This window comes from Podarcis melisellensis, assembly GCF_964234715.1.
Source record: "Podarcis melisellensis genome assembly, chromosome: 7".
Lineage (NCBI taxonomy): Eukaryota > Metazoa > Chordata > Lepidosauria > Squamata > Lacertidae > Podarcis > Podarcis melisellensis.
This window is the reverse complement of record NC_138539.1, coordinates 26,869,757-26,881,958: the sequence shown is the minus strand read 5'-3', so window position 1 is coordinate 26,881,958 and position 12,202 is coordinate 26,869,757. Positions and strand designations below refer to the sequence as shown.

At 42.4% G+C, this 12,202-nt stretch overlaps 1 protein-coding gene across 1 annotated transcript; it reads left to right on the top strand.

The window, feature by feature from the left end:
* The first annotated feature begins 802 nt into the window (after positions 1 to 802).
* DECR1 (2,4-dienoyl-CoA reductase 1) lies at positions 803 to 9,599 on the top strand. The gene is made up of 10 exons (XM_081919846.1): positions 803 to 926; positions 2,561 to 2,748; positions 3,990 to 4,047; positions 4,180 to 4,266; positions 5,513 to 5,660; positions 5,919 to 6,018; positions 7,148 to 7,220; positions 8,357 to 8,503; positions 8,901 to 8,963; positions 9,392 to 9,599. Exons 1-10 carry the CDS (start codon positions 852 to 854, stop codon positions 9,449 to 9,451), a joined length of 999 nt encoding a protein of 332 aa, XP_081775972.1. The 5' UTR covers positions 803 to 851; the 3' UTR covers positions 9,452 to 9,599.
* The last annotated feature ends 2,603 nt before the right edge of the window (positions 9,600 to 12,202 follow it).

The window sequence follows — 12,202 nt, the reverse complement described above, 5'->3', positions numbered from 1 at the left end:
AAGTAGGAAATTAGTTGAGACACGGTTTCCCGATTCCCTTCGTTTTCGCGGAATGTTGAAACCAGACCTGTGTCTCAATCTGAAATATTACAAGTCTATCCCTAGATATGGGATAGCTAAGCGGCGGGGGGGTCGTAAGGGCAGGGCGGTTGGTGGACGATTTTTTTTTCATCTAGTAGTGAAGTGACTTCAAAGCAATCCACTTCAATTTATTGCAGCCTAACAGGATGGCCCCTCTGACATTTGTCGCGAATTTGTAAATCTGTCTGTGCTTGGCTACCTTAAATACATGACCTTTCACACACTCTTTCGAACACGTGCATTTGGAGAGGATCCCTAACTTGGCAGAGAGAGAGGGAAGACCTGAAATACAAGACAAAACTGTATCATTACAGGATGTAACATTTTACATTGAAATACGGGACAATCCTGGGTGAATACAGGACAGGGGGCAACGCAGGCGTATGAAGGTTACTCAGCGGCCAGGAATGACAGCTTTCCGCACGTGGTCAAAGGCACTCCTGCTCTCCATATGACTCCACCTCTGCGCCTGCCTGCTTGAAAAGGTTGGATTGCTGACTCGGGGACTGGAGGGGAAGCAGCTCTAGATCAATTCAAGCTCATTGATAAATCTGCAGGCAATAAATACATCGGCGCAGTGGCCATTCAAGTTTTCCGAGAGGTGGGGCGTGGCCTCTCTGCCGAAGGGGCGTGGCTGAAGCGTGCGCGTTCCATCGAGCCCCGCCCTTCAGCTTCTCCGTCCACCTTTGATTGGACTTTGAGGGGGCGGGGCAGGAGGGGCGGGGCTTAGAGGAATTCCCTGTTCGCAGAGGACTCAGAAGTAGGGAAAGATGGCGTTGGTGCTGCGTGTGTCGTGCCGAGTGCGGGCCAGGCTAGTCCCGCGGCTGCTTCCTTCACCTGCACGGGTAAGGTGCTCTGTGCTCCGTCTGGATATGCATACGCTGGAACTTTGCCGCACCTCCCGACGGGAATAAGTGGTGTAAATTTGCGAAACATCTGCCTTTAAGCTATACAGTATGTGATTTGTTTATGCATCGGATGGAGGAGCAAATCTTCCCCGTACATCGAAAGACCGCAACTCTCCCTGGTTCTGCTAGTTTTCTGCTTGCAAGGCGCTGTGTGTGTGTATATGCAGGGGTGCCAACTTAAATAAAATGGGGGGGGGGCAGGTAAGCCCCACCCCGCATAATCGATCACATGACAATACACACACACCTCATTTAAATGGGAATTACACTCAGATTTCTGCCCCTAGGAATTGACCCCTATGTGTGTGTATATATCTATATATCTGCATCTTAATTATTCAACTAAAGGTGAAATGTAAAAAAAACCCGGGTAGGACAGCATAAAATAGGACACCCTTTAAAGGTGCTGAAAAATATGTTCATTCGCAGGATCATGCCAAGATTAATCCACTTATCAACAGATGTACCAGCAGCAGAGAATCGAACGCCACCACTGCCATTCTGCAATGTTTATGGGGTGGGGTATCAGCTGTTCAGATTTTCATTCCAAAATTCCAAAGTAGAAAAAGCACCTTATGCAGGCTGAAGCAGCTTTTTGGGACACTCCCCCCGCGTTGTGTGTAAATAAGAGGTTGCTTAACTGGCATTTGCTCAGTACTTTTCCAGAGTCTGGAGCTCATTTTAATGATCTCCATTGGTTTCAGTGGGAATTGTATCAATACTGAAGTCCACAGCATTTGATCAGTTTACTGAGCTCAGTTCAGAGGCTCATAGGCCAGTCCAGAGCTAATTGTTTGAAGCCTGTGCTCTAAATGGAGATAAGATCAGGCTGCAGGAATGTGAACTTTGAACCCAGTGTTTGAGAATGACAGTTTTCTTTAAAAAGTTGTTTTCTTAAGCTATTATCAAATGTGAGGTGGCATGAATGTCCAGCGCTCACTCAAACGGGCTGGGTTAGATTTTTTGTCTTTGTTCATAGAGAGCAACTCTCAGGTCAATTCTCCCCCTCCCACAGGATGGGGAATTGCTGGTAGGGCAAGTGCTGTTGTGCTCAGTTTCTGCTTGTGAGCTTCTCATGGGCCGATTGACCATTGTGAGAACAGATGGGCCTTAGGCCTGATTCAGAAGGGCTCTTATAAATAAATCAGATTTACTTTACAGGGTTGATATAGTGTAGTTGTGGAGAACCTCTGCACCACAACACTAATTAAAGCCCCCAGGCTTCCTTACTTCAAACGTATCCCATGCCACACAAATAACTCAGAGATGCATTTTAAATAAAAGCACACATTCTACTCATGTAAAAACACACTGATTCCCGGACTGTCCGTGGGCCGTATTTAGAAGGCGATTGGGCCAGATCTGGCCCCTGGGCCTTAGTTTGCCTACCCATGACATAAAGTTTTCAACTTGTAAGTGCTATACACAGATGTTAAGAATTGCTATTGGTATTCACAGCAATAGTGGTTTTTTAAAAAAATAACTATATCCACAGTAACTTTATAGCTGAGAATTATCTAGGTTTTATTAACCTGTAAAACATAGTAAATTATCTTCTTTCCCTTTTTCAGCATTTAAGCCATGGAACAAAAGTAATGTATCAAGCTGATCGTGCCTTTGCACCGCTTCAGAAAGTGATGCTGCCATCAGATACTTTTCATGGCAAAGTGGCCTTTATCACAGGAGGTGGCACTGGCCTTGGAAAAGGGATGACAGCTGCTCTTTCTGCTTTGGGAGCAGAGTGTGTTATAGCAAGCCGGTAAGAGCATCTTTTGCATTTTGCATGATGTAGTCTTTTAAAATGGAGAGTACACTTCTCAGTATGGAGTCCTCTGCACACTTACTTGGCAGTAAGACCCACTGAGCACAGGGAGGAAGCAAACACATTTAGGGTAGACATGTTAGTCCTACTCAATGACGCTAAGGTAACTTAGGCGCATTCATTTTAACTTCGTGGGATGCAACCCTAGGATTGCGCAATGGATTCTTCTGGTTTTTTTAAGCAGTCAGGCAATATTTGAGAAATCCAAGTTCACTGAGCAGTGTGTTGTGAATTGACACTGAAGGACCATTCAGACAACCGCACCAACACTCAGTAGCGGATTTTTGTTCTGTGGGGTCCTTTTGGGGGCGCCGTTTGTTTACCTAAATAAGTGTGACTGTGCCCAAAAACACGACTGAACTAAATTCATAAGAATGAGTTAGCTCCATTTTCCTCCCCTGTGTTAACCTTCACCCCCATGTCAACGCTTTTCCGCTTTCAATGTTTCTCCATTCTTGCTTTGGTCAAACTTGTCTCTCTCTTCCGTTCCTCAGCTGCCTCATGTGAGAGAGATAAAGGATTCAAAGCCCTCACATATTCCATTGTTTGAAGCTAGTTTACTGAATCCTCTGCTGTTGTTTGAAACCACCATTTTCCTCTCCGTTATCTCCATCCCTGCTTGATTCAAATTTATGCCATCGTTTTAAACTACCACTTTTCCCCTCTCAGTGCCCCTCCCTTTTTGATTGTGCAACCTGCCTTCTCTTTGGCTCCCACTCTAACTTCATACAAATCCATTAGGCAATACAAATCCTCCGATAAGGGCTGTGCAATGACATCCTTACATTTTTATATGTACAGTGGTACCTCGGGTTAAGTAATTAATTCGTTCCGGAGGTCCGTTCTTAACCTGAAACTGTTCTTAACCTGAAGCATCACTTTAGCTAATGGGGCCTCTTCAGTCTGAAATAGAACTTACTGCGTTGTGTCCAATGCTAGTCCTACTCAGAGTAAACCCACTGAAATGAATGAACATTAATAACTTAGATCCATTAATCTCAGTCAATCTGCTGTGAATGGGACAAGCATTGGACAAAGCTCTTCATTGTCATTCTGCCACATCACACATGGAATCACTGCTAAGCTTTTACCAAAACCCTAAGAGAGAAACCCCAGAAGTTTGATGTACAGTATATGGCTGTAATGGAAACTCAACTGTAACGTGTAATTATTTATAGGAAACTTGATGTATTGAAACAAACCGCAGAAGAAATTTCTTCTAAAACGGGAAATAAGGTATTGTTAAATAGCAAATGTTATTAATGGTACATCAGTTATGGGATTTTATGTATGTAAGAATACATTTAATTATTTCTTTTTCTCTTCTGCTATTGGTAGTGGATATATTGATAATAGTTTATTACACAGGTCCACGCAGTTCAGTGCGATGTGAGAGATCCAGCATCTGTTAGCAGTGCAATTTCTCAATTAATTGAAGTGGCTGGACACCCCAGTGTGAGTATCCTAATTCAAAACTTTAATTAATCATTACTGGAAAAATCCAACTCAGGGTGCATTAAAAAAACACACCAACCTTCTAAATGTAAGCAAGCTAATGAATTGAAAAGGATTCTGAAAGATTTTAATATTTTCAAAAGTAATGTTCAGTTGAATCTACCCATAGAACAAAATCCATGGGAATAGGTCACAGCAGTATTTTGAGGAAGCTGTGGACTTTAACTGGGCCTGGTGTCGACATGACCTTGATGTAACTGGGATGGGCACCAGTGTGTACACATGAACCCCCAGCCTTTCTCACATCCCAGTGAGGACTGAGCATGCTCAGTGGCCACACAGTGCTTACTGACAGTTGTGAAGGCAAATAGATTGGACTATCCTGGAAGAAGGTATGGCTGATTGCCTGAAGCTCCACATGAGAGCACTCACGGCTTCAACATTTTGCTGCAGCTCCAACTTGCATCACAAACCTGTCGGAATTAGCTTGTTAAAAGTTTTGAAAGCTGTGGATAGGAGATTTATTTTTTGTTAATGGAGTGTTCCACTGCTCCCAGATACTTTTTACTGGCCAAAAGGCAGTTAGATAAAGTCACCATCTCCATGTTTGTGTCTTGTGAGTTAAACTCAAGAGGACAAGTGTGGTTGACTGGCGTTGCTTGCTTGCTTGGAACACATACTGGAATTGATGCAAAAGCTTTTAAAACCAAAATGGTTACTTGGTTTTTCTCTGCGCTGCTGATCTTTTGCTGTTGCAAAAGGTGCTGGTAGGTTATACTGACTCAGAGTGTGTGTACCTTTAAGCCAAACCGTGGCTCAGCACACATGAACCAAGATGTGGTTTCCTGGACTGAAATTGTCACCAGAAGCACTGCACCCCCAGTCCTGCTGCTGCCTCCCTAGCTGATGTTAAGCCACAATTTGGATTAGCATTACGTCTGAACCCAGGCTTGTAGTTTGTCTTGCTCCAGACAAACCACGTGCCCTGGTTCAGTTCTAGCACAGAGGCAAACCATGCCTTAGCCCCAAGCAGTGGGGTGGCAGCAGGACCAGGGAATGAGCAGTATGGCTCTGATCTTCCCTCCAGGAACCTGCACTCTTGTCATTTGTGCTAAAGCATGTGTGAACTGGGCCACTCTGTTTTTCTGTAAAAATTCTCCTGGAATTTCTGAAACCACCACTATCTATCTTAAATGTGCAGAAGACCGATTTCGGCAAATATTTAAGCTTTCTTTCTCCCTTTCAGGTTATAATAAATAATGCAGCTGGAAATTTTGTATCTCCTTCTGAACGTCTTTCCCCAAATGCGTGGAGGACAATCACAGATATTGTTCTTAATGGTACTGCCTATATAACTCTGGGAATTGGAAAAGAACTGATTAAAGCACGAAAAGGTAAATTGAGACTGACAGAGCTTGTCCTTTTCTTACTGAATACCAGTTTGGACAAGAAATAGATTTTTTGGGGGTGGAGCCTTCTTTGAACCCTGAAAACCTCAAGCTTTGTTTTCATAGAATTATAGAATTGTAGAGTCCAGCCTCCACTGTCTCTCTGTCTCTCTCCTTCGTTGATTTGACCTGTTTTAGGAAACTGATAATTTGGAAAGGAGAGCAATATATATAATTATTTTTTTTAAATCTTGCATCTTCCAGGAGCAGCCTTTCTAGCCATCACCACAATTTATGCAGAAAGTGGGTCAGGGTTTGTGTCGCCAAGCGCTTCTGCCAAAGCTGGCGTTGAAGGCCTGTGCAAGTAAGCAATCTGTCAGCAACCGTCCCCCTCATTTTTTTATTTTTATTTTTTTTAAACACTCCCTCTTAAGGCTGAAATAGACCAACCCAAAAGAGACAGCTTAGAATTGGAGTGAGAAGCGGGTGTTTGCCATTGTGGGTTCAACAAATTCATTTTCATTGGGTTTTTATTTTATTTTAACAAATCATATACCATTTAACCACAGTAACCTCAAAATGTTTTACAAGGAATACAATACAAAAAAATGCTAACAGGCTTCAGTTAAAATGCCTGCTGGAGTAAACAAATTATTCAGCAGGTGCCGGAAGTTCAAATCCGAATGACTTCATATAGATGTTAAACAGCATTGTGGACAAGATTGTATCCTGCTGTAGACCATAGTACAAGGACTGTGATGCTGCAACAGTCTCCCATTGTTGCTTTCTGGACATGGCCCCGTAGGTAGGGCAGGATAAAATATTAACCCCAATACCCATTCTGCCTAGGCAGTCCAAGAGGATACTTGATCAAAGGTATCAAAAGCAGCCAAATGACCAGAGTTGCATTCCAGCTGTCGAATGCATTCCCCAAACTGTGCTTGAATCAGAGGTGGACTTTGGCCTTTCAGTTCCCTGTGCAAGAACAAAATTCGGTTCCCCCTGCCTCTTGCCTTCTGTTCTGCTCAGTTCACCAGACCATAGCTGTGTTGCCCAGCAGCGCCCCTTAGGCTCAGCAGCCAGTAGCAGAACCAGTCCTAAATCTGCCTCTGCTTGAACTATGATTAAAACAGATCCACATGATTCATAACAGGAATTCCTGCATTATCCTCAGTGGACGTAAACCACAAACAGGGTAGGGTTACAGCACAGAAAGGCAACCTTTGCCCTAGGGACAACCTCACTTCATGTTAGCCCAACACCTGCTGAAGCTGCTTCATTTGTCCATCCCATCAGAGTTCCTTCTTTCCTATTCACTTCCTCCTTATTTTCACCCGATTTTGGGGAAAGTGTTTTCTCCCTCTGTGTGTAGTTCTTCTCCATTGGGAAGGGACCTATGAACAGAAAACCTGTAAGCCCAGATGCATTTTTATTTTTACTTCTAATCCTCTTTATATGCTGAATACTTACAAAGTCTCTTAATGAATTTCTAGGTCTCTTGCAGCGGAATGGGGTAAATATGGCATGAGATTCAATGTGATTCAACCAGGCCCAATAAAGACTAAGGTACATGATCATGTTTTGTAGCCATTAAAGAATTGGCCGAGACATCAGATTGACTCTAGTGACTGGGTCTCTGAGCCTAATTTAACTTCTGCTTGAGACAGATCTCATAGCTGCCTTGAGCACCATTTTGTGAAAAGGAGAGGTGCAAATAAATACTGGTTTAAATAGAACTTGGAAGCACATATAATCATTATCCACCTTCATTCTCTATTTAAAAAAACAACTTTGTAAAATTATATACCACTTCATCAAAGGCCACAGGACAGTTTACAATGTAGCATAATAAATAAAACATAATAGGTTAAAAAAAAGGTAAAGGACCCTTGGACGGTTAAGTCCAGTCAAAGGTGACTATGGGGTCGCAGTGCTCATCTCGCTTTCAGGCCGAGGGAGCCAGCGTTTGTCCACAGACAGCTTTCTGGGTGATGTGGCCAGCATGACTAAACTGCTTCTGGCGCAACAGAACACCATGACGGAAACCAGTGTACACGGAAACGCTATTTACCTTCCCACCACAGTGGTACCTGTTTATCTACTTGCACTGGTGTGCTTTTGAACTGCTAAGTTGTCAGGAGTTGGTGCAAAGCAATGGGAGCTCACCCCGTTGCGGGGATTTGAACCGCCAACCTTTTGATCAGAAAGCCCAAGAGGCTCAGTGGTTTAGACCACAGTGGCACCCACGTCCCGAAATAGAACATAATAAACAATATATGTCAATAAGTAATATAACATATTTACAATTCAAAAAATAAAATTATCCTATAGATGCAATTTATAATAATAAATACTTACTAACATAGATAATCTCATGGCATAAATTATTATCTACTTACCCCAGTTATTATCTAACTTACACGTTATACATATCTAACATAGGTTTTTTGTGTTGTTGTTTTTCTGGCTCATTAAGGAGTATTTTTCTGTGTGATATGGTTGCCTGGGCGAAATGTATGGCATTTAGTTTTTCAGTAGATACAAGTCTTCTAGAATTACCCACATTATTTCCCCAGTTGACACTTGCTTGATCTGCGCTACACAGTCAGTTTACTTTTACCCATGATTGTTAAGTATAAAACATTTTCAGATGGCCTCTAGTAGTTCCGAAAGCAATAGTTTCTCTCGATAATTTTCTTCAGGGAGCTTTCAGCCGTTTGGACCCAGAAGGTGTGTTTGAGAAAGAACTGCTCAAGAGAATTCCTTGTGGGCGTCTGGGAACAATAGAAGAAATTGCCAATCTTGCCACCTACCTCTGTAGTGATTATGCAAGTTGGATTAACGGAGCAGTAAGTTACCATTCTAGTTGCTAGGGGTGCCCAAATCTCATTGCTACTGATGCTAGAATATTGTGATCCAGAAGCCATTTCCACCTGGTCCCATTAGAGGGGGCTAAATGCTTTCTTTGGGGCTAGACAAGCTCCATGCAAATTCATTCGGAATTTGACTTCTTTAAAATTATTTGCGGCTTTAGTTGATGGAAAAAGCAGTTTGTGGATATTCTAGCATAACTAGTTCTGTTGAATGATGCTTTCCATTATGTTTTTACTAAATAGAAAACATTAATGACTTAAAAGTACTTTATTTGGCCGTACTAGGTTTCCTTAGCATATTGGTTCAACTGAAACCAGTTCAAATTATTGTTGGGAGTGGCTTAATGGGGGAAAATGTGCTTTAATCTTGCAGGTCATTAGAATGGATGGTGGTGAATACGTCTCTATGGCTGGAGAGTTTAATCACCTAACCAAGGTAACAATTTGCAAGTCGGATCGGCAAAACAAATGTTACAGCATGCTCTGTGCCTTTTTGAAATTGTCACTCTGTCTTCCAATGTCACCAAACAATGCTCAGTTTTCATTGGGCAGTTTTTCAGGGTGTTTATGTCTTCACTATTCCCCCCCCTTAACGAAGTTTGTAAGCCCCCCCCCCTTCTAATACCTCCCTCTTGTGCATGGATAATGTTGTTTTGGCAATGTAAGCACTGGCACTCACACCTGAACATCAGAAATGTAGAAAATTATATGTTTAGGGTTCAATCCCTCCAAAAGTAAGCTTTTAATCACATTCATTTCAATGGGGAAAGATGCTTGATTGTGCCCATTATGTCTGCATAAAACTCAAAGACGGAAAAACCTGAAGTTAGTATCTCATCTAAAATGTTTTATTTTCTATGCTAGGTTACCAGCGAAGAATGGAATAAGATGGAAGAAATGATAAGGAAAACAAAAGGCTCATAACTTTCTTTCAAACTATATTTTTATATAGAAATTCAAGCACTAATGTTGGTATTAATTGACTGACTTTTCTACATTTTCAAGGCTGAACAATTTTAATTTACATACAGCACAATATTAAATGCTTTTTAAATAAGCAACATAACAGAAATTGATCAGTAATGTGTGGTTTCATTTGGGGGGCTGGTTTGGTATGTGATATTAAAAAAACAACAACTTTGTTTAGCATGCCAGTTTAGAATGAGGCCTTGTATCTTGCCTGTGTTTTGGTTTTAGAGTTTGAAGTCAAGCAGTTCTGCATCTCAGGAGAAACTTCAGTTATTATCAGGCAACTACGTATATGAGTAGGAGAGAGACAGCACTTCATCCTTCCCCAACTCCCTATATTTGTGGCAATATGGCAATATTGTGAGAATATGGTCATCATCTGATCTGTGACCCTGAGATGCAGTGATATCATGGAACGATTGTTGAGGTGACTGCATCAGTAATCAAATGTTGACAAAACCACACAGCTTCTGTGAAAAAAAGTTTAAGGTGAATTTGATTGGGGGGAAACTCACACAAGAGCTGGAGCAGCTATACCAATAGAACAAGGACGTGGAACCTTTTCTAGTTGGCAGACCAGATCCTTAATCTTTCCACAAAATTTGACAGATGGGCAGGAGCCAAACACAACCCTCCAGACCTCCGTATTTGCCCTTCAGAAATCTTCCTGGGTCACACCCCTCACCAGTCCTGCTTTTGCACTCTTCTCGAATCGTGGAATTGGAAGGGACCCTGAGGATCATCCAGTCCACCCCGCTTGCAATGAAGGAATCCCAATACGTGTTCCCCCATCCATTATGAAACTGTACTGGACCCTGCTTAGCTTTGCAAATATGCCTAGCAGCTTTATTGCAGAATGTATGTTTGAACTGTGACAATGCCTCTTGCTTTCCTGGAGAGAGGATATAGAGCAGGCATAGGCAAACTCTGCCCTCCAGATGTTTTGAGACTACAATTCCCATCATCCCTGACCACTGGCCCTGTTAGCTAGAGATAATGGGAGTTGTAGTCGTAAAACATCTGGAGGGCCGAGTTTGCCTATTCCACAGGGAATATGCACCTTCAGCTGAAACGGGTTTCCCACCTCTTCCCTAGAGATTGGGAGGGATTGTTCTTCTTCAGGACCGGCTGTATTCATATGAAACTTCTTTTATTTAGAGTTGAGGCCATTGGTCATGCTAGACCCAGGATTGTCCGCTCTGGCAGTAGCTTCCCATAATCTCAAGCTTTTCCCAGCTCTGTTTTTCTTAAGACAGTCTTTTGAACCAGAGATGCTAAGGATTTATTCTTGGTCTTCCGAGTCAAAAGTGGCCACTAGGTGGAACCATAAGACAGGAAGGAAAGCCTCCAGAAGCACATTTCAGGTTATGAAAACTCATAAAGCTCTTACACAACCTGTGCGATTTTCAGCCTCCCTACCTATGCAAGCTGAATTGCTGTAGGGAAATGAGCCCAGTAAAATTCAGGTGGCATCTTGAGCTGGCACCAGCATAATTCCATGGTATGAAAATGTGTAGAATATTTGAAATGAGATTTTTTTAAAAAAATTAAAATCCTTGCAGAAACACAAAACAGACACTTAAACGTGTTGCCCAGCAATTAGATATATGGGAGGATCACTTTGAAAAGCAAACAGGCAGTAAGTCCCATTGTCGCCACAATGTCCATTTACTCCTATTGCCTCCAGGTTGGCAACTTGGAGATGAGGCACAATTCATACCTTGCATCAGCCAATGTGTGCTTTAACAGGAAGGGGCAAACTTTAGTTGAGAGCTGCCAAGAGCCAAGATAAATGGAATGAAATTGACTGGAGGCAATTGACACACTGGGGTTATATGGGGCTTGCAACTACCCACCACATCAGTGTGGGTAAGTGAAACCCTATTTTCCTGGATTGGACAAAAGGAAAAACTGCACTTGATGTTTCAAATGAGGAGGGGATGTTACCACTTGGCTTTCTGAGTTCTTGTGGAATTTCTACTTTTTCGTATGAATGTAAGTTGGGCTTAACTACTAAGCGTAGTGTGGCTTGCATCCTTATAGTTTAACTTGTAACCATAAAATGTAGTAAAAGAAAATGGTAAATGATCTGCCTTGGCCTGATTTACAGAGATTCACAGCATTGGCTGCTCCCATTTGATGCCGGTGGGATTTGCAGCCACGCAGCAGCTGGGAAAAATGGGGCACTTATATTTAGGTGCTTAATTATGGATTGCTGAGCAACATGTTGCTCATCTAGAACTGATAGTTCTGATCGGCATGAATATTGATGCCGGTTGTGATTGCTAAATGTTAGATGGCAATATATAATTTTTTAATAGCGCAGTTGATGAAAATGCAAGCGAGATTTTACTTCACCCAATGACATCCGCATATGCAGCTTTTCAGTCTTCTTGCTTATGTTTTGTGTAATTTATCAGCCAGCAGAAAAGTTTCACCATAGACATATGATGGACGTTTGCTGGAAGCATTTAAGCAGAGGCTGTTAAGATACCAGGCCATCTGCAGCAGTGGGGGACCTGTGGCTCTCCAGATGTTGGTTTACTCCAAGCTTCCTCAACCTCGGCCCTCCAGATGTTTTTGGCCTACAACTCCCATGATCCCTAGCTAGCAGGACCAGTGGTCAGGGATGATAGGAATTGTAGTCTCAAAACATATGGAGGGCCGAGGTTGTGGAAGCCTGGTCTACTCCCATTATGCAGTTCC